This window comes from Onychomys torridus, chromosome 15 (assembly GCF_903995425.1).
Source record: "Onychomys torridus chromosome 15, mOncTor1.1, whole genome shotgun sequence".
In the NCBI taxonomy this organism is placed as follows: domain Eukaryota; kingdom Metazoa; phylum Chordata; class Mammalia; order Rodentia; family Cricetidae; genus Onychomys; species Onychomys torridus.
In genome coordinates this window covers 28,534,136-28,560,524 of record NC_050457.1, presented here as the reverse complement: position 1 = coordinate 28,560,524, position 26,389 = coordinate 28,534,136, and the positions used below count along the sequence as shown (strand labels likewise).

The 26,389-nt window shown below is 39.0% G+C and overlaps 1 protein-coding gene across 2 annotated transcripts in view; it reads left to right on the top strand.

Annotated features, from left to right (window-relative positions):
• The window catches only part of Cwc27 (CWC27 spliceosome associated cyclophilin), a 185,440-nt gene that overhangs the window by 4,605 nt on the left and 154,446 nt on the right, over window positions 1-26,389 (top strand). For both annotated transcript variants that reach the window (XM_036207404.1, XM_036207405.1), the window contains exons 2-10: window positions 355-451; window positions 3,771-3,883; window positions 6,927-7,070; window positions 8,467-8,565; window positions 9,114-9,217; window positions 10,873-10,942; window positions 21,487-21,566; window positions 22,395-22,428; window positions 25,737-25,894. In XM_036207404.1, coding sequence (XP_036063297.1) covers window positions 355-451; window positions 3,771-3,883; window positions 6,927-7,070; window positions 8,467-8,565; window positions 9,114-9,217; window positions 10,873-10,942; window positions 21,487-21,566; window positions 22,395-22,428; window positions 25,737-25,894 — 899 coding nt within the window. The remainder of the gene's footprint in view (window positions 1-354; window positions 452-3,770; window positions 3,884-6,926; window positions 7,071-8,466; window positions 8,566-9,113; window positions 9,218-10,872; window positions 10,943-21,486; window positions 21,567-22,394; window positions 22,429-25,736; window positions 25,895-26,389) is intronic.

Below are 26,389 nucleotides of genomic sequence, written 5' to 3'. Positions count from 1 at the left end.
GTTTCATAATTTGCTAACTAATTTTATTGGAAATAAAGCAGCGAGAAACAGTTATAAATTTGCACTCTTGGTTTTGAAACGAATGAAGTTTGTTTTCTGTGATTAGAAAAAGGAGGTGCTTTTTTTAAAAATTTTTTTTGTCCTTAGCTTTTTCAGAAAATGGTGTGTTGAATCATCTAATGATGATTGGGCTGTAGTGAATATTTGATATTTGTTCATTATAACAACAAAACCCAAGCAGAGGTTGTAGTGTCTTCTCTAAAACTGAGAACTAACTAATGTTAGTATCGAAAGTTGCATAGCCAGTCATCAAGCAAAATGAATACTTAATATGATGTCATGTTCTTTCCATAGGTTCTATTGAAAACTACAGCTGGAGACATTGACGTCGAGTTGTGGTCAAAAGAAGCTCCAAAGGCATGCAGAAATTTCATTCAGCTTTGTTTGGAAGGTCAGTATTGCCTTCATTACCACTCTGGGGAGCATCTTACCTTAGTTTACAGATAACGGCAATGTGTTGGGCAGTCTGGCCTGCTCCTGTAATTCTAGCACTAGGCAGGTTGATGCAGAAACATTTCTAGTTTCAGACTAGTCTGGGCAACACAGTGTGACTCTCTAAGTAAAGTCCTGGATGGATGAGCTTTTTTAAAGAATGAAACGAATAAGCTTCAGTGTGTTTTTCACATTGAGGTCTGGTGTTAGCGACATGATGTTGAGCAGTGTGTACGGAAATGGACTGCAGGGATAAAAGCTCTCCTCCAGATAAACTTGTTAGATAAAATTGTTAGACTTTTAACAGACACAGCCCTGCCTGGTGTTGATCTCCTCTGCTGACTGGCTCTTATTTTGTCTTTCATTTTTCAAATATGGACATTCCCTAAGCTTGCCTCTTGTCTTCTGTTATTTTCTCCCCTCTCGTGTTGTCTCTAGACAGATGACAGTTATTTTCAGAACCCTTTTCATTTCTTCCCTTCCCGTGCTTAATTGATCCGATGGTGTAGTGGTCTTCTCTACTGGAAACTTCTGTTAGCTACCACTAGACCAGACTTCAACTTCTTCCCCCACAGGGCCTGGACTTTGATCTCTATGACTATAATTGCCCCTCTCTGGTCTTCCCTATTCCTAGCTTTTCATTAGTTCCCATTCCACTGATCATGTGCCTTCGGTCAGCCATCCTCTCCATTTCCAGAACATTCCTTTTCCTCTCCTGCACATCCTCATACTAGTTCTCCTTCTTTTTTGTGTGTTTCTCATCCTGTTTTCATTTAAGTCTAAAAATTTTTTTTTATTATTTTTTTCCAAGTCTGTTTTTTTCACAAAGCTTACCACCTGGCATTCACTGATTTGTTATCAATTTGAGTCATAACATGATGATTTTTTTTCTTTGTAAGAAACTTGGCAAAGTTTTCTATTCACTTGGGTATTTTTTGTTCATGGATATTTGGGTATGCAGCTATACAGTCCGTACTCTCTTTACAGTTTTGCTTGGCTTCTAGACTGCATTACATACGACTTTAAATACTCCTGTGGTGGCAAATCAGTGTCTTCCAGTCATAACTAGTTTTTACAGACAGTGTTATTCATGGTGTCAGAAAACAATATTTTTGGGTGAGAAACAAGGCATTTAAGAATCCAAAGTATCCTGTTGTATGATATAGTCAAAGCTCTCCAAATAGAAATTAGATAAATATAACACTGCAGGGGGGAGACTAAAGAAGTAATAATAAAAGAATCCCTGAGATGAGACAAAGGAACATGTCTGCAAAGACCATTATTAATAATTGCAATGGCAGGCAGGAAGGAAGTAAAATCAGACAGGTAGTTTAGTTAGAGAGGCCTCAGATAACTGTCAACAAAGCTAAGAAACAAAGGAAACAGAGAAGTCTGACTTCTGGTAATAAGTTTAAAGAAGTCAAAAGCTCAAATTTTACAGAAGAGTGAAATTACAAAAACACTAGGAAAAAATGAATGGTGAATTGCAACCCGGGACCAGGTGAATGAAGAAACAGAAAGTATCTGGATAGAATGCGTCAATGAAATAAACATGAGGTCCAGCTGGGTGCTGACAAAGCTTACTTGCATCAAAAGAGAATTATTCTCCTACTTATAAGAAGACCAGGAGATAGACGTAAAGAATGGAAAATTTATATAACTAACCAGAGCAATTTTCTTAATGAAACAGGCAAGAATTTAATGGAATTATTGTTGGGAAGGCTAACTAGAACCCTGAGAAGACTAATTTTAAAAAAGATACTCCTGGCAGGAGAGATGGCTCAGTAGTCAGGAGCACTGGCTATTCTTCCAGAGGTCCTGGGTTCAATTCCAAGCACCTACATGGCAACTCACAACTGTCTGTAACTCCAGTTCCAGGAGATTCAATGCGCTGTCTGGCCTTCAGGGTCATCAGGCATTAATGTGATATACAGACATACATGCAGGCAAAACACACATACACTTCTTTTTAAAAATGAGTAAACTAACGCAGAGAACTCCATTTAATCCTTTGAGTGTATGATTCAAAGAAGTTTGGTTGTTTCTGAGTCTTATAATGCACCTTTTAATGCAACAGCAGCAGCAATGTGTAGTTTTCAGAATTAAAAGAGAATGAAGGAAAGCCTGGGAGGGAGGGAGCTCAGTCTCCCATGTGATCCTCAATGAAACAGGCTTTCCTGTTGAAAGATGGCCATATTCTTTGCAGAATTCAAACATCTATAATTATGGGTTTAACCTTGGACTTTATGGTCTTTGCTATATAGTTAGGAAAACATCTAAAATAAATATAAATTTTGAAAGTTGCCAGTCTAAAACATGGTATAAAACTGTTACAAAAGAGGGAAAAGAAACAAAGCAAAAAGATACTAATTTTCAATTTTCATAGAGGATGCCCTATAAGTAATGGGTGCCATGCTTCTGTCTTAAATTAACTTTTTCCTTCTTCATGATTCTAGTTTCAGAGAATAAACTCTTTGGAAGACCATTTCATCTCTGCTGCATATTTGTGACTAGAAATATATTTATAATATAGAAATATATTTAAAATTCTATTAATTCTATGTTGCTTTCTGAAAATCACTTAACAAAGTGAATGACTATTGGACTAGATTAGATAATGTTAGATAATGTTATTTATTGAGTTTTTTTTTTAAGGATACTGAAATGGACAGTGCTAGAACTATGATCAGTTAATAACTTTAGTATCTGTGGGTTTGTATATTTTTGTGTATTTGTAAGTTCATTTTCTGTCTGGAGAAGAGGAGGAGGCAAGAAATGAGCTATCAGGCTTATCTCTATCAGGCTTCTCAGCCTCAGCACTATTGGCATTTGGGATGGGTTGTTCTTTGTTGTGGAAACACCCCTTGGATTTTAGGATGCTTAGCAGTATTCTTGCCATCTTGTGTTTCATTAGTGTTCCCCATTTGTGATAACCCAAATATTCAAAATGTTGATAAGTGTCCTCTGGGATGCAGAATTGCTGCTCCTCTCTCTTCCCCAGTTGGGAACCATTGATGTGTATTAAACTTCTTGTTTTTAATTTTGAAAATAGTAATCCTGACTGTGAGAAAATTCTGGAGATAAAAACTAAACCACCACTGTTTCTGTAGAAACATAGTGTTTTGTGGATGGAATGTTTTATAAGTAGTGAGGAAAGGTTTTGGTCTAAAAGCATACTTAGCATTCTGGAAATTAAATCTGTGTTTCTGTTTGTATATTAACTATGATAACTAAAGTCATACTGAGTTTTAGAAATTGACGTATTAATTGTTTTTCAGCCTACTATGACAACACCATTTTTCACAGAGTTGTACCTGGCTTCATAGTCCAAGGTGGAGACCCCACAGGTACCGGGACCGGAGGAGAGTCCATTTATGGAGCCCCATTCAAGGTCAGAGCAGTTTTCTGTATTCCAGGTCAGCTTGGAATGCTTCTTTGAAAGGGATAGTGTCCCACAAGAAGAAACATCTCATGTAGTATACAAAATCAGTGGAGTTAGAATTATTCAAAGATAAGGGCAAATATTATCGTACCGTTCTTTCTGATTTATTTCATGGCAAGCTTTTGTATTAGATTAAATTAAGGTAGAACTAAAGATTTCAGTGAGAGAGAGAGAGAGAGAGAGAGAGAGAGAGAGAGAGAGAGAAAGAGAGAAACAGAGACAAACAGAGACAGACAGAGAGAAGCAGGATTCAGAAAGAAGTCCATATGGCATATTTCCTGATGTTTGGCTGTGTCTGATTCAGCAGCCAATTTTTAGAACATTGTATGTGCTCTTTTAGATTAATAATTTGATTTAAATATTATATGGAATTTGCAGTAGTCTGTTTGGGCTGCTACAACAGACCATGGGGGGTGAATGAGAATTCATTTTCTTTCAGTTGTGGAGGCTAGGAAGTCCAAGTCACAGTGTCTAACTGTCCTTCTTCCTGCCTTGAAGAGGTATGGGGAAGAAAAAGCCAGATCTGATGTCTTGATCTTTTATTATAAGGACACAAACGCTATTGGGTTAGAATGAGAGCCCAACCCTTTGACTTCATCGTACTTTTCCACATTGATAACCACCATCACCTTGTCAGAGCCACAGATATGGCTGCATTAGGGATTAAGACTTTAATATAAAGCTTTTGAGGGACCAGTCTCCCACACTGGAGCTTACTGTGTATTATGTACTTGCTCTACACAAAAGAACTCTATAGCACAAAGCCATGCATGATGGACAGTCAGAAAGTGAGCAGAAGGAAGAGCCAAATATATTATTAAAAAGACATATTAATCAAAAATGGGTATATAATCTATTTTGAATTTTTTATTTGATTTATTCATTTTATTTTATGTTTGAGTGTTGTGCCTCCATGTTATATGTTTATCATGTGTTGTTTGCTGACAGCAGAGGTCAGAAGAAGGCATTGGATGCCTGAAACTGGAGTTATGGATGGCTGTGAACCACCACGTGGGTGCTGGGAACTGAATCCAGGTCCTCTGGAAGAGCAACAAGTGCTCTTAACTGCTGAACCATTTCTCCAGTCCTGGCCTGTGATTTCTTGACTGCCAGCATAAACTTAAGAAGAAAAAGAGTTAAGTTAAAATATTTAGGAAGTTAGGAACAATAATGGGTTCAAATACAGCAAAAATTGTATTTGTTACCAGTGTAATTATAGAGCAATGTTAGGTTCTTTGAGAGAATAACTGTCAGTGGTTCTTAAAATAGGGAAACTTTTGAAAACTACGTATTTATTCTAGTGGGAGAGAGTGTCTGGAGATTCCTTTCATCTTTTTCTGGGTCAGTGTGATTTTTAATTGTTTAAAAGTTTCTATTGAGGGTCCTGCCATGTTGCCTTGGTTGGAATTGCAATATAGTAGAGATTGGCCTTAAATTTGTGACTCTGTGCCTGAACCTCCAAGTACTAGGGTTGCTGGTGTGTACCACAGTGTGATTGTGATTGTTGAGAAAAACAGTGGGACTTCTTTTTTTTTTTTTTTCCCCTTAAACGTTGTTTTCCAGATGATAGTGGACCTGTAAAGTAGGACATAGTATTTTAAAATATCTCAGCCATCACTGTTAATCAGATCTCATAATGTTAGGACCTCCACTTTATAGGAAATACTCCTGTATCCTGTTAATCTCATCATTTATTCTAACTTCTCTGTGAGCATTTCCTTTCAGAGATTTTTTGCTTTGTTATTTTAAAATACTACAATTACTTTGTTAACTTCTTTCATCTAGATAGGACACTTTAAACATTGGTGTTTTAGCTAGGGTTACTATTGCTGCGGTAAAACACCATGACCAAAAGCAACTTGGGAAGGAAAGGGTTTATTTCGCTCACAGTTTCATGTAACAGTTCATCATCAAAAGCAGTGAGGGCAGGAACTCACTCAGGGCAGGAACCTGGAGGCAGGAGCTGATGCAGAGGCCGTGGAGGGGGGCTGCTTACTGGCTTGCTGCTCATGACTTGCTCAGCTTGCTTTCTTATAGAACTCAGGACTGCCAGCCCAGGGGTGGCCCCACCCACAGTGGGCTGGGTCGTCTACCATCAACCACCAACCAAGAAAATGCCTTACAGCCTAATCTTATGGAGGTATATTCTTAATCGAGGTCCCCTTTTCTCAGATGGTATTAGTTTGTGTCAAGTTGACATAAAACTGTCCAGGACACATGGTATAGAAATACCACAGACTCAGGGGGCTTACTCACAGTCCTTCTGAAAGCTGATCAAGTCAGAGGCCAAGGTGTTAGGCTCTCTGGTTCCTTGGTGAGATGGGCTGAGTTCAGATCTGAAGAACAATGGATTAAAGAAAAATAGGCTCTAATGCTTGAAAAGCACAGATAACAGAGATGGGTGTGTCACAGATGATCTCAGTGTAGTCTGAGGGGCAATTCTAAGTACTCTAGAACAAGGAAAGCACCCAAGGAGCAGGGGTCCTGCACTGTCACGATCTGCCAAACGAGACTCATGCCATCCTTGAGAAGAGTCAACTAGGACAGTTAGGACGTGTAAAAGCACAGTGAAATCACACTAGCACACACTTGGTAGAGTCTCAGAATCGCAAGACAGGGAGAAAGCCACTGCCTCACACCATGAGGAACACGACGGGAAGGAGACTGGCTGGCGGTTTGCCAGTGTTCAAAGACAGGTTTCTTGAGTGGGGAAATGGGACTCAGACCACGTCCCTTTGAGCAGCCTCCCTCTGTGTACTGAGACTTCCACAAAACAGCTATGGGGTGGGATATATTTAGAAGATACAAGCTGCTGAATTCAAGAGCATTGGACAGATAGTCAATTTGGATTTGATTGTACTTCAAAATCAGTTAAATAAAGCTTCAGCATTTTTGATTAGAAATTGTCTGAGCCTCGCTGCTCTGCTGCATAGCTGATTGAATATGAGGGGTCTGTGGCCGAGGACAGTCACTAAATCTTTCATTCTTGCAGGATGAATTTCACTCGAGGTTGCGTTTTAATAGGAGAGGACTGGTTGCCATGGCAAACGCCGGTCCACATGATAATGGCAGCCAGTTTTTCTTTACCCTGGGTCGAGCAGATGAACTTAACAATAAGCACACCATCTTTGGAAAGGTTAGTGTCTATATGTTAAGTATATGTTTGGTTTGGTTTCATGTTATTCTTTAAGCTTCTATGATACATACAGTTAACTTATATAATAAGTGTCTTCAAAAATGTTATACTTATTTCCGTACTGTTTTCAAACATGATGGAGTATGTTCCTATTATGATAAACTGTCAAGGGCCACCTGAACTCTGGTACTTCAGGTCAGTCATTTGTCATGGCCTACATGTGTTACTTGTCATAGTGGTGGCATTAGCTGCTTATGGCCACTGAGCCAGTGGTGTTTGTACTTTTAAAAAGACTTAGCCAAAATGATTTCATAGTTTTAAGTTCCCAATGATAAATTCCCTTAAATTTAAAGTGAAAGTTGTATTAGTATTTATACTTTTATTGGAAATATTACTTTGAATGGTATCTATTTAATCCTGACATTTAACAACGAACGATAGAATGCTCTTCCCATGGAATTTTCAACAGTTCTCTTGAAAGAGGGATCCTGAAGGCATCTCTCTCATCCTCTTCCCTTCTCTTCTGAATACCCTGTACTCAATTCTTAGACATAGTACACGTTATTAGCTTTTTAGCCCCCTCTGCTGGTTCAGTAAGAATTGCTTTCTTACATCCTAGGCAAAAGTGGGTTTTGACTGTAAGAGGGAAACAATTCAGTACTGTTAGACAACGGAACCTTTGAATTCGAGTACCATGACATGTAACATTGTTGCTCATTTCTTAAGAACACAAGTCAGGAAATATGTACTGTTATGTTCTTTTGATGCGTTCCTAATGCAGGCTTTTCTGGCAATCAGGGATTTTTCCTACCTCTAGCTTTTTTTTTTTTTTTTTATTAGCAAAGTGAGACTTGAGTTCCTCTCTTGCACTGTGTTTTACAATTGCTGTTACACAGCTCAGCACTAGAGAACGTGTAGCACAGTGGTCTAAGTGGAGAAGCTCTGACTGTCAGCTCTGTAGTCAAGGAAGGTAGTATTACTTCTCATTTTTAGGGTATTTGTGTAGATTAGATTAGGCAATAACCTGCAAAATATTTATCATACTGTTAATGCTTAAGCTGCTTTAAGTCCAAGTTTGTTTGTGATATTTGAGTGAACTGTCATTTAGTAAGAAGGTTGACATTGTATATTTATTTTTAGTAACTGACATTAGTAGACACTGGAAACACGTAAGGCTTATTAAGAGACTGAGCCCATATGTGCTTTTCAGTGAGCATGGTTTACCTTCATTGTTAATTGTACATAGTCTCAGTGAAAATCAAATATTCTCCTTTAATTATTTGGAACCCTTTTTTCAGAAGTCCACGATTTATTTAAAATCTTTTCAGAATTCCTCTGTTTATTGAAAAGATGGATAGAGATGTTTGCGATCATGTTTTATGTTTTTGTTTGGTAGGTTACAGGGGATACAGTATATAACATGCTACGCCTGACGGAAGTAGATATCGAAGATGATGAAAGACCCCGCAATCCACATCGAATCAAAAGTTGTGAGGTAGGAGCATGCTGTCAGGTGCCATTTCAGAGACACTTAAAGCCATTCGATGAAAGCTTTACACTAAACACCGTATTTAGAACAATTTCTGATACAGTTTTAAATTAAAGGCTTTGGATTCTGATCTGAAAGTTCACCTGGTGCTATAAAGAATGAAAAGCTCAACTCTTAATGAAAAGTTAAAAGAATCAGGTTTCTTTGCTCAAAGAAGTGGATTTTAGTTGAATTAAGTTATTCTTTATTGAGGAAGTGAGGTAATCCTTAAGAGCATTTGATACGGAGTCCAAATGTCTGAGTTGGTTCCTTATGTTTTTCCTTCTGTAAAATAGGTATCAGATAAAGTGTCTTTTACTTGAAAAGAACATAATGTTTTGGGACGGTCTTTGAGGCCACGTGACTGGAAGTGCACTGTGGACCCTGTGGACCGCTGTTCTAATAAAGTTTATTTAGGGAAGATTTAGACACTAATGTCAGTACATTTAATGTTGTTTTTAATTTGTTTGTAAAATTAAACTGGAATAATATCTTCAAAATGCTTCTTTTCATAGGTTTTGTTTAATCCTTTTGATGACATCATTCCAAGAGAAATTAAAAGGCCCAAAAAAGAGAAACCAGAGGAGGAAAACAAGAAATTGAAACCCAAAGGCACAAAGTAATCATAGTAGATTTTCCTTCACTTTAATAGTGATACTAATTTATTTTGTTTGTTTTTGTAATCATCAAAATATTTTTGTAATCAAGGGGAATGTCATTTTGAACCAGAGAGTTAACAGAATTGTGTGTGTGTGTGTTTAAAGTGAACATTTCTTACATTTAATGATATTATTTAACTTAAGCTAGAAATGTATCCTTGCAGATAGCTATATAACATGTGTTAATAAATATTTAGTATTTACTATATTTATATAGCTGAGTTATTGAGAAACATCTGCTCATTTGTACGTTAATGTATCTTTAGTATAAAGAGTTTAGGAAGGCAACACTATAAAAAATATTTTTAATGTTTGTTATAGGATTGAATACTTTATTTAATCTACTTTGGTGCTATTCACAATAATCTTTTTATACATATTTTTAAACAAAACCATTTTATTCATTCTGTTTTTATTAAAGATATTTTCTTAAAATAGCAATTTGTTTTTAATAAAGTTTGTTTATGCCAATATTGTTTACATTTTTTGTTTTATTAAAAATAATACTTTTAATAAAAAAGTTGGATTTCAACTTACCATTTTGCTGAATTATAACATCTTACTTATCAGTATTAGATTCAGACAATTCTATGTACGGGCCTGCCACACCCAGTTCTCAAGCAAAGTTCATTAATCTCTGAGCTTTGGTCATTTCATGACAAATGTAGTGAAGGTTATGTTAGGCACAACATCTAGTTGTTAGGAAGGTTAACTGAGAGGTCACATACACAAGCACCCTGAAGTATAGGTGATCAGTACATACTGGTTCCCCACAAAGTAAATACACTAAACCGTGTTAATACATTGTCAAAGATGAGCCAGGCACTTTAACAAACAGTACGTGACTTATGGCAAAATCACTTTTTATAGTGCTGATCCCACCATTGATTTCTTACTCCAGTTTCTTGATGCTGAAAGGTCATTGTCATTGTGTTAGGATACACTGTTTCAGTATTGCCATTTGGCCTGATGACAAGTCTGAGGTCTTTGTGTGTTGTTTGTTACCTTGTTTTCATTCAGAACAATGACTGAAAGCGTCCTTTTCATTCAGAGCAAGAGATGATGTGTGATCATTGCTTACATGTAGATCAGAAATAAAAAAAATACTCCATTGCTGTCAGAGTTTTGTTTTTTTCTGAAACTCAAGAGAGCACTGTAATAACTTTCATTTTACCTGAGTTTTTGTTGTTTAGTTTGAAAGACCTGAGATATTTTCTTCCCATCAACTTTTTGTGTTTCTTAGTTTTAAAACATTGTTATCTTAATGTTGGTATTAAAATAGGTTAAATACTCACCTGTAGTGCTCTCGGGGTTTCTTCCAGCTTTGAGAACTATCAAAAGCTTGTTTCTGTCATGTGTGACTGGGTGCACCTTGGTAATATCCGGCCGGGGTGAATCTGTGCTAAGTAGTTGAGGTTACTCGGTGAATGTAGTTACTCTGAGGCCAAACGCCTTGCCCAGAGCTGTGGATGCTGGGACACTCCTGCTGAGGACTAAGTGATACCGTGTAAATAAAATGTCTTTCTTAGAAACCTGTGCTATTGCTTGAAAATGGGACATTTATGAAATTAGTCTAACTTTTCTCCTGAATTTTCTTTTCTTTCTTTTTCTATAGAAACTTTAGTTTACTCTCTTTTGGAGAAGAAGCTGAGGAGGAAGAGGAGGAAGTGAACCGAGTCAGTCAGGTAGGCTCCTACTTACTGTTTCCTTTGTATTTCTGTATCTCCTGCTCATCCTGGAGCAGTGTAGTTGATTTTCACTTGCACAGTGAGTGTGCATTGTATTGCTGTGTAGAGTCATTTGTACAGATTCTGTGTTGATTTGCTCTCATAGGAACATTGTTCATATTTATTGACTTTTAATTTCCATTTTTTTTGGTCAGTTGAAACAGTTTTAAAGTATTTTGAATGGTTCAACTTTATGATTCAGATTTTAATTGATATTTGCCTTTTATTGTGCTACTTGACAATAATTATCATTATAATAGTCAGTGACTCAATGATCTAATATTCATTTTAATGTTGTTTCCATATATGGTGTTTATTTCGTTATTCTCAACTAATTTCTATCACAGCCTTCTGTGATACATGTTGTTGTGAACCTTAGTGATAAAAATAATTAGATTTATTCATAAGGAAAACAAGGTGGTTCACAATAGTGCCTGTGGATTATAATTATGATTGTTCAAAGTCACATACCTAGTAAGACACTACAGCTGGGATTGACATCTTGAGTGAGGCCTTCTTTAATTTTAGTTTCATCACAAATCATCTGGATCATCTTCAGTATTTTGCCTCTTTTTGGAGCAGATTGTGATATTTGTACCCAAAGAAAATCACCTTTAGAGGCTTTTGGTTCCAAATGTTGTGCTTCGCATTTCTTTCTTGGAAGTGAGTGAGCACTGAGCCCTGAGAATTAGATCTAGCATCTTTATTAGTAATCAAGCTTCCTAACCCAGTTCTGCTTCCCGTGCTTTGATGGTCTCCTGTTTCTCACCAGCGCCACCAGTGAGACAGACTGAAAAGCACACCGTTGCTGTACTTGTCTTCTTTATCCTGGTGCTTTCATCAGCAGTGAGCATGGTTCAGGGAGGTCATGCCGGGCACAGAGCCAACACCTGTGCAACAGAATTTTTTCCTACTAGTGTGGAAGCTTACACACACAACACACACACACACATACACACACACACACACAGCCCAGATAGGGAGCTCAAACAGACCAAAGTATAGATACCACCAAAGTCTGTCTTGGTGAACCATTGAATTTACTGGGGTTACTTATGGATTAAGGGGTACTTGCGGGAGCAGAAATGACTCAGACAGCTGCATCACCAAAGCCCGTCTCAGCATGGGTGACCGCTCACAAAGCTGGGAACATAGAGCATGCTGCACAGCCAGCAGGCAACTCATCAGAGTGTCCCTTCCAAGTGGCTCAGTTAATCTAAACCTCTTCCAGGCAGTTTGGCTGTTTTTTGCTTATTTCAGGCAGCTAGTCTGGTTCCAGAGTCGTCTTTGCAGCTTGGCTCATCTGAGAGTGATTCTAAGTGGTCTTCCTTGTTTTCTCTTGGGGGGTAGGGGGCCTAGTGAATCTGGTTGGTTTCAGGGACTTCCTGAAGCTATTTTGAGTTGTTTACCTTCTGCCTTAAGAAACTTCCCTGCGGGATAGTGTGTTTCAATATCAGAGCAAACTACAATACAATAGTACTCTCTTTACATGCTTGCATTAAAACTGAATTAAAATGGGCATGCAGAAATGATAATTTGTCCCTGATTTTTGCTTTCTTTTTGTAGTATTAATTTTAATGAGATCAGTTACTACTTACCTGTAACCAGCACATTAAATTCTCAGAGATAGGCTGAATATTTCTTTTGCCTTTTAAATTTAATTCTGAGCCATTTTAGGAAATGTTTGTATATTAGATTTCAAAAGTAAATTCATTTTTAAATGAAGATGTTCCTGTTAACAAGCATCAAGAATTAGTTTGGCAAAAAGCACAGGGACAAATAGCCAAACAAATGGAAGCACATGAATTATGAACCAAAGGCTGTGGAGCCCCCAGCTGGATCAGGCCCTCTGAATAAGTGAGACCATTGAGTAGCTTGATCTGTTTGGGAGGCATCCAGTCTGTGGGACCAGGATCTGTCCTTGGTGCATGAGCTGGCTGTTTGAAACCTTGGGCTTGCACGGGGACACTTTTCTCAGTCTGGAAGGAGGTGACAGGACCTGCCTATAGTGAATCTACCAGGTTTAAATGAATCCCCAGGGGTGCCTTGATCCTGGAGGACATGGGAATGGGGGAGGGGCTGGGGGGAAGTGGGGGTGGAGGCGGGAGTGGGGAGGACGGAGGGACCTATGGCTGATGTATGGAATTTAAAACACATAATAATAAAGAAAAAATTATTTATTAAAAAAAAAGATTTAGTTTGGCACCTTAGTGTTGGAGTTATTGTCTGTAGATGCCAGTGATTAGTATTGTGTTGTTGATGATTCAAATTTGTACCTCATCAGAATGAAAAGGAAAGGACAGGATGCTATATGCCATGATTCTGCAGGTTTCTTTGTGAATGGACAAAACCATAATTATTAGATCTGGTAATTATCAGTCACCCTTGGTTGATGTTATCTACAGATGTCAAGTTCTTCAGGGCATAGTGTAGCATATCTGTAGTCCTAGCACATGAAAGGCAGAGGCAGGAGGATTTCAAGTTTGAGGCCAACCTGAGCTATATAATCCTGTAACAAAACAAGATATCAAGTTTTCCTATGTAACTATGCCTTTCTTACGGTACCCCAAACCCCTTTTCTTTTTTCTGGCATATCCTCTACATTTCTTCTGTTGCTCCTCTTGTTTGCCCAAGAGTTATCATCTTGCCTCTCTTCTTCCTCACTGAGCTCAAGCTGAGCCATGAATGCCTCTCTCTGACTGTTTGCCTGTGTCATCAAAGTACAAATCACACTGCAGTATGAGCATGGATTTCCCTCTACTTACAAAATGTTTATTTTATGTAATTCCTTTAACAACTATGCTGTATAACCATTATTTCTATTTTGTGGCTTTCAGTACTCAGGGACTTCTTTTTTGTTCGTTTGTTTGTTCATTTTTGTTTTTGTTTTTCTGAGACAGGGTTTCTCTCTGCAGCTTTGGTACCTTTCCTGGAACTCACTCTGTAGCCCAGGTTGGCCTTGAACTCACAGAGATCCGAGTGCTGGGATTGAAGGTGTGCACCACCACAGTCCAGCCTCAGGGGACTTCTAATTAGGAGATGGTGGGATGAAAACTGGGGGTACAGGCTTTATAGTTTCTTAGGCCTCTGGGATGATTGTGAGTGATGTAGAAGTCTTCCAAGGCCATGCCATTGGTGATGCATTGAAGAGGTTTCACTGGCAGCGTGGCTTCTGGGGGAAGGCTGTGTCCAGTGCTCTTGGCCTGCTTGCTAAGGTCCGGCAGCCCTGGAGAAAGAGGATGGGAGGATGGAACTGTCTTGTGTTTTTGTTGAAATAATCTTTCTGGTAATCAAGTAAGTTTTGCTTATAATTACTTTGAGGTGGACTAAGACATTAGTTTGGAAATTTTCTGTTAGGTAAAATTAAATGTTCAAAGCTTGTGTGTCTTCTGCTGCTTTGTGTTTCCAAAGGGGGAAAAATATGCTTAAATTCTATAGCATACTGTGAACTTACATTCTAGAATCACTTTGTGTTTGCTCTAAGACTGAAATGGGGAAGGATTCCATCAAGATAACCCTGGTTTCCTCTTTCCTGAACCTGAGAGACTCCCAAAAACTGAGAAAGAATAAAGCCTTTCACTCTGCCAAGGAGGTTACAAGCCGCCATTCTTTCTCAAGGAGAATTGCCATCCCAATGCTGTGCTACTGTAGTCCTCCAAATGGACCTTCTTCTGGAGGGGAGGGCTGCTGGGATAAAATCCTGCCACGTATCTCTATGTCCTGGGGTGCCCATTTTTCCCTCCAGTTATCTGCTGGATACCTCTCTACATAGCTCTCTAGTTTCTCAGCCCTTGGCCAGGGTTCTTTATCTCCTGTCCCACACCTCACATACCCGCCACCCTCCATTTTGTGACTTTCTATTTCCTCATATCAGTACCCTCCAAAGTACTTGAGCTTTGTGTTTGACTTCCATCTGCTCTAGCAATCACTGCACGGTGTTTTTTGTTTTTTGTATTTAATCATTTATTTTTTATTTTATATGCATTGGTGTTTCATCTGCATGTGTGTGTGTGTGATGGTGTCAGATCTCCTGGAACTGGAGTTACATTCAGTTTTGAGCTGCTATGTGGGTAATTATATAATTACCCTTGTTTAGGCCTTTTGTGTCTCTGGCCTGGGCTGCTGCCTCTATCCGTGGGTCTGCCATCTCCCTCTTCTTTTCCTTCTAGTCATGGCTACCAGAGTCACCTTCGAGAAGCTGAAAGTTGTTATAGCCATGGCTTCCTTGACTCTCCACCAACCCACCAACCCACTTCTTCCTAAACTTTATTTCAGATTAAATCACTTGAGATAAGCTTTTTTTTTTTTTCCCCCTCAGATCCATGGAGTCAGAATTTTTTCATTAGAGCTTGATAAAACTATCCTCACTGAATTCTCCTGGAGTCCACAGCAGAGAAATACCAGAATCACCACAGTGGGGACTCTATATGGGTCTCTGCAGTTTTCCTGCGAGAAGTGTCCCGTTCCACATCCAGATGCTAGAGATACATTTATTTTCAACCCAGAATACCACCTTTTCTAAATGGGTTTTCCAGTGTTTGTGGATCTGTTCTGGGTCTAACCTAATGTCTGCTGTTCATGTTACTCTGCATTTCTTTGTGAAGGAGCTTTTTTGTTTTATTATAAAGGAAGCCTGTGAGTGTACTCTAAGTAGATCATTCCACTCCTACACTCTATATTCTTTGCTTTAATGGCTGCATAAAGTTCTGGGCTGTGAGCTCCTTGAAGGTAGATTCTGTTCATCTCTGAACAACAGTAAAGTAGCAATGGCTTAGATTCAGTGTCACTGAAATCCTACAAATTCATTGAGACCTCACTTTCCACTGGCACTGTGTGATCTTGAATGAAAGCTTTCTCTTTCAGGTTTTCTTTGTGTAACATAAAAGTAAGATATACTTGCTAGGGTTGTGAATAAAGATTCTTTGATATATTAAACAACCCTGAAAGATGCCATTGAAGGTTGTGTCTTTAATTAGAACAGTATCTTTTATGTTGTAATTGGTATTTTATTCTTGGTCTTAAAAAGCTGAGCGATTTGTATGAACACAATTATTATATAGAAGCTGCTACCCTCTTGTCTGAGCAGTATGGAGAGCTGGTGAGAAACCTTACCATGGGCTGGACAGAAGTGGCCAGTGTCCTTTCTAAGAGGCAGCCTGAGCAAGCTTGGGATACATGTGTCTCCTCCACCTAGTGACTAGCAGCTTGTTCTGGCCCATTTATCTGTTTCCATCTACTGTGCAATAGACAAGTAGATAGTTACATCTGAAAAGACAAAACAACAAAATTAGTTAGAAATTCACTGACTTAGAGGGCAGAAATCTTCTGACATCTGGATAAAAGCTGAATCTAATTTTATTTGTGTTTATTTAGTTAATGTACAGTTGTTCAGACCATGAGCTTATTTTTAATGCATTTTCCTTCGGTGGTAAATGATACCATAAGAAAAAGGAATAGACTGAATATTGGACATGCTTTTAAAATTTAGTCTCATTTCTAAGTGTTGAAATAACTAGAGCCAAAGCCAAGTGAATCCTTTAGTGCAGAACGATGGGAAGTTTCAGTGCTTGCATGAAATTAAATATTTCTAAAAGGATTAAAAATAATTGTTCCATTATTCACTTGCTTATCAGGTTTCCCTTTTCAGCGACGCCACAGTGGTAAGCGTTATTCCAGAGCTAGATTGCCAGTTAATAATTGTTCCGGTCTCAACTGAGGCATTACTGTATGTGAGAGAAGAAACCTGAGTCCCCTCTGGTTTGTGGATTATCAGTGTGAGATTACACACGCTCTTTCACCTCACTCCTTTATTCATAATAAGGTGTCTCTCCCACGTGGATTAGCTTTTCTTTATTTATTTCAGTATCTATGTACTACCTGATGAAAACCTCTTTGAAATCATAGGATTTTATAGCTCCAAGGGATCTGTTCTAACTTCCTTTCTTTATGGCTGAGGAAACTGAGACCCTGGCTAAATGACTTGCCAGACTCACCTGTTTCCTTCTGGATAGGATTGCATGATAGAAGGATGCTATGATAACCCTATCTCGGCTCAGAAAAGCACTCTGTTGACTTTCTCATGGTGTTCCTACAGGCCCGTTGAGAAATCTAATCTGCAAGATAACACTGTCAGATGGATTCCTAGAGTAGCTAATTGAGTACTTTTGCCCAGAGGGTGCTGTCTTGTCAATCTGTGCCTGATATTTTTTTGTTTTCTTTTTCTTTCTTTCTTTTGTAACTCTTAAGTTGAAACGTAAGAGTATTTGTAAATTCTGTATATTAGTTCAGTAAATCCAAAATATGTAGGGCAAGACAGAATAGTTGGTATTATCTTAAACTGCAGCCTGGACACTCAGGGGTGGTTTTTATGTTGCTTTTCATTCTGGGAATTCTTACCCACAGTTGCTCTTCAGGTCTCCAGTTGCTTAGATGAGGCCCACTCACCTTATGGAAGATAATCCCAAAGACTGCTGATCTAAGTTCATCGCATCTACAGAAAATACAACATCTAGACCAATGTTGCCTGTAACACTGGGCATCATGGCCTGGAGAGGTCACTGTATGAATACTGTCACACAGTCAGAGGCAGAGCCCAGCCGTCCTGGCTTGTTGACCAGTGTTGTCCCTCTCCGTCAGCATGCCTTCCAGCTCTTCCTGCCTTCTTCTTCCTTCCTGTACTCTTTTGCTCTGTTCCTGCTAGTTTGCTGCCTCTTTCTTTTTTAGTATGAACTTCCAGGTCCACCCCACTTGGTGTGCATTTTTAGATATGCTAGCAATCAGCTTTGACTTTCTTGTGAAGCTCCTTATGCGGAGTTCACTAAGTATATTTAGTCTTATTTTCAACATCTCAACCCTTTAGCCAAATAAAGACCTTAAAATAGGTCATTCAGGAAGAATTAGCATTAAATCGAGAGTCAGACTGCTGTACCAGCCTCTGAGACTCTTGTAACTTTGTCCGTTCTTCCCCAGTTACTTTCTCTGCTTCGGGAGTTTGCTGTAGTGGGACTGGGTGAGTGTTTAACATCTGCTCTTGAGCCTCCATCCCCATGCTCACTCAGTTTGAAAAGTTAATGAAAATGACTCCTGTTTTCAGGTCTTATTTTAAGTCACTGTGAAACAAGTTTATTTTTTTAAGCTGTTTAAAGTGAGTTTCTATTTGAGAGCTCAACAAGAATTTCTTTTCTGTTTTCTTTTTTTGTTTTTTGTTTTTTGGTTCTTTTCAGTCACAGAGTCTTGCTAAGTAGCCCTAGCTAGCCTCAAATATGCAATCTTCCTATTTTATTCTCCTGAAGGTTGGGATTACAGCATGCAACACTGTACTTGGGAAGAACTTGCTTTTTTTTTTTTTTAAGTAATTCTTTTAAATTGGCAATGAAGTATATATATATATGGTATACAATATATGTTTTAAAATATGTAGACCGAGTTTTTTATATATATTACATTTATATAATGTTTTGAAACAGTGTTTGAGTTGAGCTAATTAACATATACCCATCTCATATACCACATACATACTATGGTAAGAACATTTAAAATCTCTCTGTGGGGCTAGAGAGACAGCTCGTTGGTTAAGAGCACTGTTCTGAAGACCCAGGTTTGGTTCCCAGCACCCACATGGCAATTCAAAATTGTCTGTAACTCTAGTTCCAGGTGACCCATTCTGACCTTGAGGTCACCAGGCATGAATGTGCTGTACATACATACAAACAGGCAAAACATTCATACACATAAAATAAATAATTAAAAAATAAATAAAAATAAAATCTGTGATTTTTCAGGAATACAATAATTCACTTTTATTAATTAACATTACAAATTTTGTGCATGCATTTAATTTTCTTCTGTGAAATAGATAAGGGTATTATTGGATTTTGTGGCTAAGTGTTCTGAGATCTTAGAAAGTTTATTGTTTCCACAATGATAAGTTTTGCAGTCAAATGCTTTACCACTGAGCTATCCCCCTCACAACGATAAGTTTTGAGCTAGAAATGATAAGATTGTGGGGTGTTAGATTTGAAATCCATTGGACCAGATCACCATCTTGTGCTGGTGTTGCTGCTTTGAGACGGGGCCTCAGGTGTTGCCTCAGTAGGCCTTTACCCCCAGGGCTGCAGCCACTCTCCTGCTTAGCCTGAGGAGCTGGCACCAAGCCCAGGCAGGGTTCACTTTGGGCAGCACCTGTGGTGTCATCCCATGCCCTTTCTACTGTGCTCTCTTGTGTCTGTGAACAACTTTCCCAGTCTTCCTAGTTAGACAAAGGCGTTGGTGAGTAATAAGTTGACATTTTGCCCCTTCCTCACTCCTGAGCTTCAGAAGAGGCTGTGGAATTGCAAGTGTAGACTAATGACACAATGTAGAGTCTTATGATTTTTAAAACCACAGATGACAGTGTAGTTAAATTCACTTGTTTTGTTTTGTGATTAAAAACTAGACAATTGACATTTCTTCAGCACTAGGCTTGAGTTGTCAATGTGAAATTTGATTTCCACTGAAGTACAGGATGTAAGATGTATCCCAAATAAAAATGCTCTCCACCTGATACATCTGCCAACCAATAAAGATGCAAGATCAGAGTTCTTCTAACACTGTTTCTAGTGGTCTAGTAAGGCAAATTCAAATAGATGATACTGAAAACCAAAACAGCAAAAGATGCCATGGTATTTGGAAAAACCCAGACTTCTAAACTCTTTAAAGTTATAGTTATGGTTACTGATGATTCAAAGCCTTTGGTGATAGTATGTTATGTCCTTCATGGAAATGTGCTTTTCTGCTCAGGATGTAGCTTCAGAGAGTACTTGGCTAAGTACAGTGAGGACCTGGGTTTGATCCCCAGAACTGACACCCTATGGCCTAGAAGAGTGTTCTGTGGGCATCCTCAGTCCTTGAACAGCACTCACAGTCTGTGTGCACCCATCCCTGCACACAGCCAGACAGAAGAAGAGTTCTTCAGCACGCATGCTGCTGCTGTCCCCTCACTCTTGTCTGCACTCTCCATTGCGCCGGTGAAGATGCCTGCTACAAGCTCTCTCCAGTGCTTGAAGCTGCCATGAAAGACCGAGTCAGCAGGTGTGCATCTCTGGGGAGATTTGCAGCAGTCTGACTCTTTGAAAAAGGAACTGTTCTGGGAGTTGGAAAGTCTGCACTGTGTGTAGACACTTTTAGCAATAAAGCACAGGCTGAGAATGCAAAATAATAACAGTAATAGACCCTTAAACTATATTTATTTTACTTGATTTGATCTTTAAAGCATAGAGAAGCCCCTGTTAATACAGAAATGTTTAAATCTTTGATTATTTGTCATGGAAGCATAGTTTTAAAGGTATATACCCCTCTTAGAGTAACGCTATTAAGTTTAAGGGCCTGTTCACAAGTCAGTCAGTGAAAACAGAAGGCCAGTTTAGAAGATTCCCACCATGCAGTAGGAAATATATAGGATAGGGCTTGCAGTGTTTGTGTCTGTGGGGACCTAAAGGTCATAAAAATGGATCCATTTAGATTCTTGGTGTATTAATTTAAATCCTGATCTTCTTCCACGGACAAGCTTTGTGACTCCTAATTAATAGCTTAATCTCGAACAGTTTGTAGAACAGTCTGTGTGCTACATTGTGTGTTTCCATTAGACTGGGAGAGTAGGGTAGAAGTGCAGTGTGGAACACTGTGACTGGCACCAAGTACACACTAAAGAAATTAGAACAATAACAGCAGTAATACAGTTACAGTTGTGCTTCCTCTAGTAACTGTTGGTAGTAATGGTTCCTCGTCTGTTTCCCTTGTAAAAGTGTTGTTATTGAGAAGGGGAGCTTGGAAACTAAAGCACTTACTTTGCTGTTTGGTCCCTGGTGAATGTTCTCATGCCTGAAATGCTCTTCTGAGTGTCTGCCTTCCATTTGTTAAATAGCAACTTCATGTGATTGATTGCTGGGGGTGCTGTGTAAAAGTCACCTTGTGCAGCGTAAGGATAGTAGTGGCACTTATCTCAATTTATTCTTGGGCTCTGCCTTGCAAGTTTTATGTATGGGTTGTAGGAATTCATCAGTTGGCTATAAATCATAAGCACTCAGTGCTGTCAAACCACAGTGCTTTTAACAGTGGCACTTTTTGTTGGGAAAGCTGATCTTAAGAAAGTATTGTTGAGCCGTGAGTAGTGCTGCATACCTGTAATCCCAACACAAGAGATGTTGAGTATGAAAGATTATGAATTCTAGGTCAATCTGGGCTACGTAGAGAACTCAAGGCTATCTTGACTAGAACTAGATGATAGGACTGTATCTTAAAAAAACAAAATAAAAATTAATAATTTAAACAACTAAATAAAAACCCCATTTTCAGTCCGTTAAAAGTATTCTTATTTCTAAAGCTTTGGTTATAATGAACCTTCCAGACACACGTCTTTTGCTAATCATACCGTGCCTTTACTAAATTTCATGTATATTTGTTAATTTTCTTTTTTGGAAGACTTTAGTTTCCTTCTCTCAACTCTATTGTGTGTTCTTTCCCAGAGCATGAAGGGGAGAAGTAAAAGCAGTCATGACCTGCTCAAGGACGATCCGCACCTCAGCTCTGTCCCAGCTGTGGAGAGGTTAGTGCCGCGCCGGAACCTGACCTCCTGCTTCTAGGCTTTATCTCATTCTCTTGCTGTCTTTGTTAGCAAGCAGAGCTCATACATTTCTTAAGTCTAGCCAAAACAATGGCACATTTGATAAGGGATTAATCTTAGGCTAGTCTGAATACTAGAAGCTTGTACTAATTTCATGTTGCATTGCTAACTGTCTTAGGGCATGTTTGTTTGGGGATAATGAGCAAGCACGAGAGTGCAAGGTTACTAGAAGTGACCGTGTTCGGGGCCAGTTTACTGTGTGTGCATTCTTACAACTGTCGGAGTTGACAGAGACCTGCCTTAATTGTCTTTGCTGCTTCTGTTTGAGAGGTGGGATATTAATTAGTGTTAAATGTATTAATTACATATGATATATGGGCCAGTGTCTCAGACAAGGACAGAGCTTAGTTCATCGTCAACAATCTTATTTCAAAATACTGTTTTCTTGATATTCTTTAATTTGTAGGATTTGGTCTCTTTATAGCTAGAACCTTTTAAGCTATAGAAAAATCATTTTCCACAAATGGGACAGCGTGATGATGGTGGATGTTTATATTTGAAAAAAAAAAAAAAATCCAGGGACTTCTCTTATCTGCTAATGGAGCACGTCTCTTCCTCTGTTTATAAAAGGTGACTCCTTTTGTCCCCATTTGTTGTACAGTGTCATTCTGAGAGTGCTATGGTGGAAAAACAAAACAACATTAATTCTAGCAAACTAGTTATAAATTCCAGTCTACACTTTATAGAAATGAATACTTCAATTAGTTTCACTTTGAAGCTAAAATTTATTTGTTTTACTTATTTTTGTAGTGAAAAAGATGATGCAACAGGAGATTTAGAAGATGTGAGTATTCATTTTAGTACAAATATAGCTTGAACAATTTATAGATAGGTCAAAGTTTTACAAACAAATTACGTTTAAAAACATACATAAATATATGCAATTTTTAAAATGAAAATAATTTCTTTTGTTATTAGAATATTTACTTCCTAATAGATTTATTTATATATTTATTTATATATTTCCCCCCAGAATTGCAGTTTTATATGTGAATTTCTGTCCTGCCTTTTCTCTCTGTCACATAACATTATATGAATACTCTACGTTCAAATGCTATAATTTTATGATGTTAAAAGTTTAAGTGTGATGAGTGAGCATCCTTTATGCTATTTGGGAAGTGCATGGAGGAGTTCTTTATAATAGTATATTCCTTGTTATACATTTATATGAGAAGAATCTCTTTTAAGATTGTACCTTTATTACTAGCTAACAATGATAAAAAGCAGAAGGAAAGACCAGTGAGATGGTTCAGAAGGTAAAGTGTTTGCTGTGGAGTCTGAGGACAGGAGCTCAAGCTGTGGCAAGTGCACACGCACGCGCACGCGTGTGCGCGCGCGCACACACACACACACACACACACACGAACAAACACACAAACACATTAGCACACACACGTGCACACACACGCACATGCGCACACACACACACACACACACGCGTGCGCGTGCACACACATGCACACACAAATACAGAAAAAGTTAAAATAAACAAAAGGAAAATTTTCTTGTATTATGTATTATGTGAATGATACACTTTTTCAAATTATATAAATACCATGTTAGGAGAAAACTTATTAAAACGTACATTGCATAATTCAAAAGACAGTATGTAATTTAGCATGTAAAGAGATTTGTGTATTACCACAGTCTGAAAGGGGGTTCTCTGATTAGCTGCAGCAGAAAGAATGACTATGTAAGGACAGCATTCCTGGGAGAGAAGAACCTTGGATCTTACAGGGGACTAGATGCTAACTCAGTCACAGAAGAGCAGGTGGGGAAGGCGGAGGGTACAGCATCTCTAAAACTAAGCAGACATCACACCTTGGTCAGGACACGCCAGCTGAGCTCTCAAGTTTGAGGAAACTTGCTGTGTGGAGAGGTGAGACCAGTGCCAGTCTCCTGAGTGGGAGAGTTGATACACTCCAGGAGCTGACAGCAGCAGGCCACTCTGACAGTGTAGTGAGGATGGTGGGGTGGGAGACGGGGTGGAGGGATGGGCAGGCTTGCAAGGGTCATGGCCATGCTAAGGTCATGGGTAACAGTTGAAGGGTATTGGTTCAAAAGAAGGGTGCTGCGGTCAACTTTGCATTTTCGAAATCGCCACTGGCAATCCTCTTACAGAGGCCACATGAGCGGAAGCAGGCCAGGGTAAAGGGAGCCGTGAGGAAGCTGCTGAAGGGGGAAGGAGTCTGAGATAACCACAGCTTTCTGGTTTGGCCTTGTTAGCCAGGTACCAAAGACAGAACAGGCTGGAGACTGGGTGGTTGATGAAAACTAATTAACAATTTGTATCGTTTTGAGATGAGGTATCTTAAAGACATCTGGTTACAATATTATGGGCTAGAAAATATGAGTTTACTCTTAAGTTTATGGGTGGGGTGAGGGCACTTAAGGACAGTATTTGGTCTCTAACCTGTTTTAGGTCCCAAAGCCTTTTAATCTCTGGGTCCTTTCCCCAGAAAGTGTCCTATACTCACATACAGAATCTTATGACCTGGCAAGAGATTTGTTTCATATCTGCTGAGGCCCAGACATGACAGCTCTGTGTCAGTGTTTAAGAATAACTTAACCCCCTTGCTGAATACATGCAGTTTTGTCCACAGAAATTTGGGGTCTAGTCAGTCTGCAGCAAGACTTTGACTATATGTAGTCAAGCAATAATTTGGTTGATTCTGTACTGACACTTTCCACATATGAAAATCAATGTAAGTACATACATATGTGGGTTTTGTTTTTGTTTTGGTTTTTTCTTTTCTTTTCTTTTTTTTTTTTTTCTTTTTTTTTGGTTTTTTCGAGTCAGGGTTTCTCTGTGTAGTTTTGGTGCCTCTTCCTGGATCTCTCTCTGTAGACCAGGATGGCCTTGAACTCACCGAGACCCACTTAGCTCTGTCTCCCGAGTGCTGGGATTAAAGGCATGTGCCACTGCTGCTTGGCTTGTTTTATTTCTTGAGACTGGGTCTCACTATATTGTCCTGGCTGGCCTGGAAATTGCTCTGTAGCTCAAGCTGGCTTTCAACTCTTAGAGAAGGGACAGCCTCTGACTCTGCTTACCCAGTGCTAGGATAAGGGCATGTGCCATTACGCCTGGGTGGATTTTATCTTTAATAAGGACATGGGGAATCAGAGAACTGGACTTTGAAGAACATTGCTGTGGGGTTCATAATCCTCAAGTTGGGAATCCTGTCTTACTGTGGCTTGGCAGGCCAAAGAGGCACAGGAGATAAAGAACCCCTTTGTGTAGTTTCTTCTTTCTCTCCCTTCTCTCTACTCTTTAGTAATGCTGGGAGCTATTCTGAAAGATGACTAAACTAATAGGCTGATAGACCAGACACATGGAGTATTCTCCTTAATTGTCTGAGAAACAAACAAACAAACAACAACAACAAAAAAAAAATGTAAATACATGCTGTACAAATAAGGAGGAAAGAAGAATATGAGGTACGAAGGTTTTGTTTTTTGTTTTTCTCTCTCTGTTAATAGTATGGTCAAGATTCATGACTAAGGGGTAGGAGAGGAAAAAGGAGACATTCAGCTATCTAAAATAAGAGTGTTTCATGACTCTAAGGTAGACAGCTCAGGTCAGTTGGGGACTCACTGTAAAGCTTTTAGAGGAGCAGTGGCTGCTGGGTCTCAGTTAGGAGCCTAAGGGGATTTGGTTTGGTTTGGTTTGGCTATGGTGTGGGGCACTCTGATGAGTTTTGCCCCAAGGTGCTCAAGTCTCAGCATCTGCAGTGCACCCTTCTCTTTGAATGAATTCCTGGTTGATGTTATGCTGGCCAACTGCCTCCAGAACCGCATATCCTACTGGGATAAGGATAAGACTGTATAGACACAAGACCCTGGGCGAGACAGGAAGTGCTCTACGGAAGAGCTGCTGTAAAGTGAGCCCATTATCCATCTTGGGATCCCATTGTGTGTTTTTTGCCTAGAGCAGATTGCAGGGGTTATCCCAGTGGGAGAACAGTCTTCAAGCCCTTACTAGTTCAAATCTAAACAAAGCTGGCCTGGAACCCAGCAAGCATCTTGGGTGAGTCTCTGGAAGTGAAAGGGAAAACGCAATGCCTGGAGACTACTCACTTGTAGTTTTTACAGGATGGAGAAGATGAAAGTGCAGCGCATGATGAATCCATTGATGGCGATGAAAAGAACCTGATGAGAGAAAGAATTGCAAAAAGGTTAAAAAAAGACACAAGTGCAAATGTGAAGTCAGCTGGAGAGGGAAAAGGAGAAAGCAAGCCGGCCAGCCGCAGGTGAGTCAACCTTTATGCTTTGAACATCTGTACTTCAGTCTTTATACTTCTCTTCACCTGGGACTGAGTACTCCACTCACTAATTTTTAAACTCGAAATGGCATAATGTTTGTTCATTGTTAGGTTGTGGAAAATCAGCCCCTTTTTGGGGCCTAAAAAAAAAAAAGAGACCAGAATTCAAATAAATTTAATGTACAGTAAATATTAGCTGTTTGTACAAAATTGTGTTTTCTCAATACTAACGAGAACTTTGAGTGACTTGTATGAGAAACAGTCTCAAAAACTTTAGCTGAATAAAAATTGTCCAGACTGGTCTGAATCCATTCTTAGACAGCTTTTCAAGTCAGATTGGCTAAAAACCACTTCCCTGTCTGATCATTGGCATTATAAAATAAATTGAAGTAAATGTTGGAAGTTGTGTCTGGTGTTAAAAGTTTGTTGGATTTTGTGACTTAATGCTTTCCTTTTTTGAAATTCAACTCAATTAACCCCCTC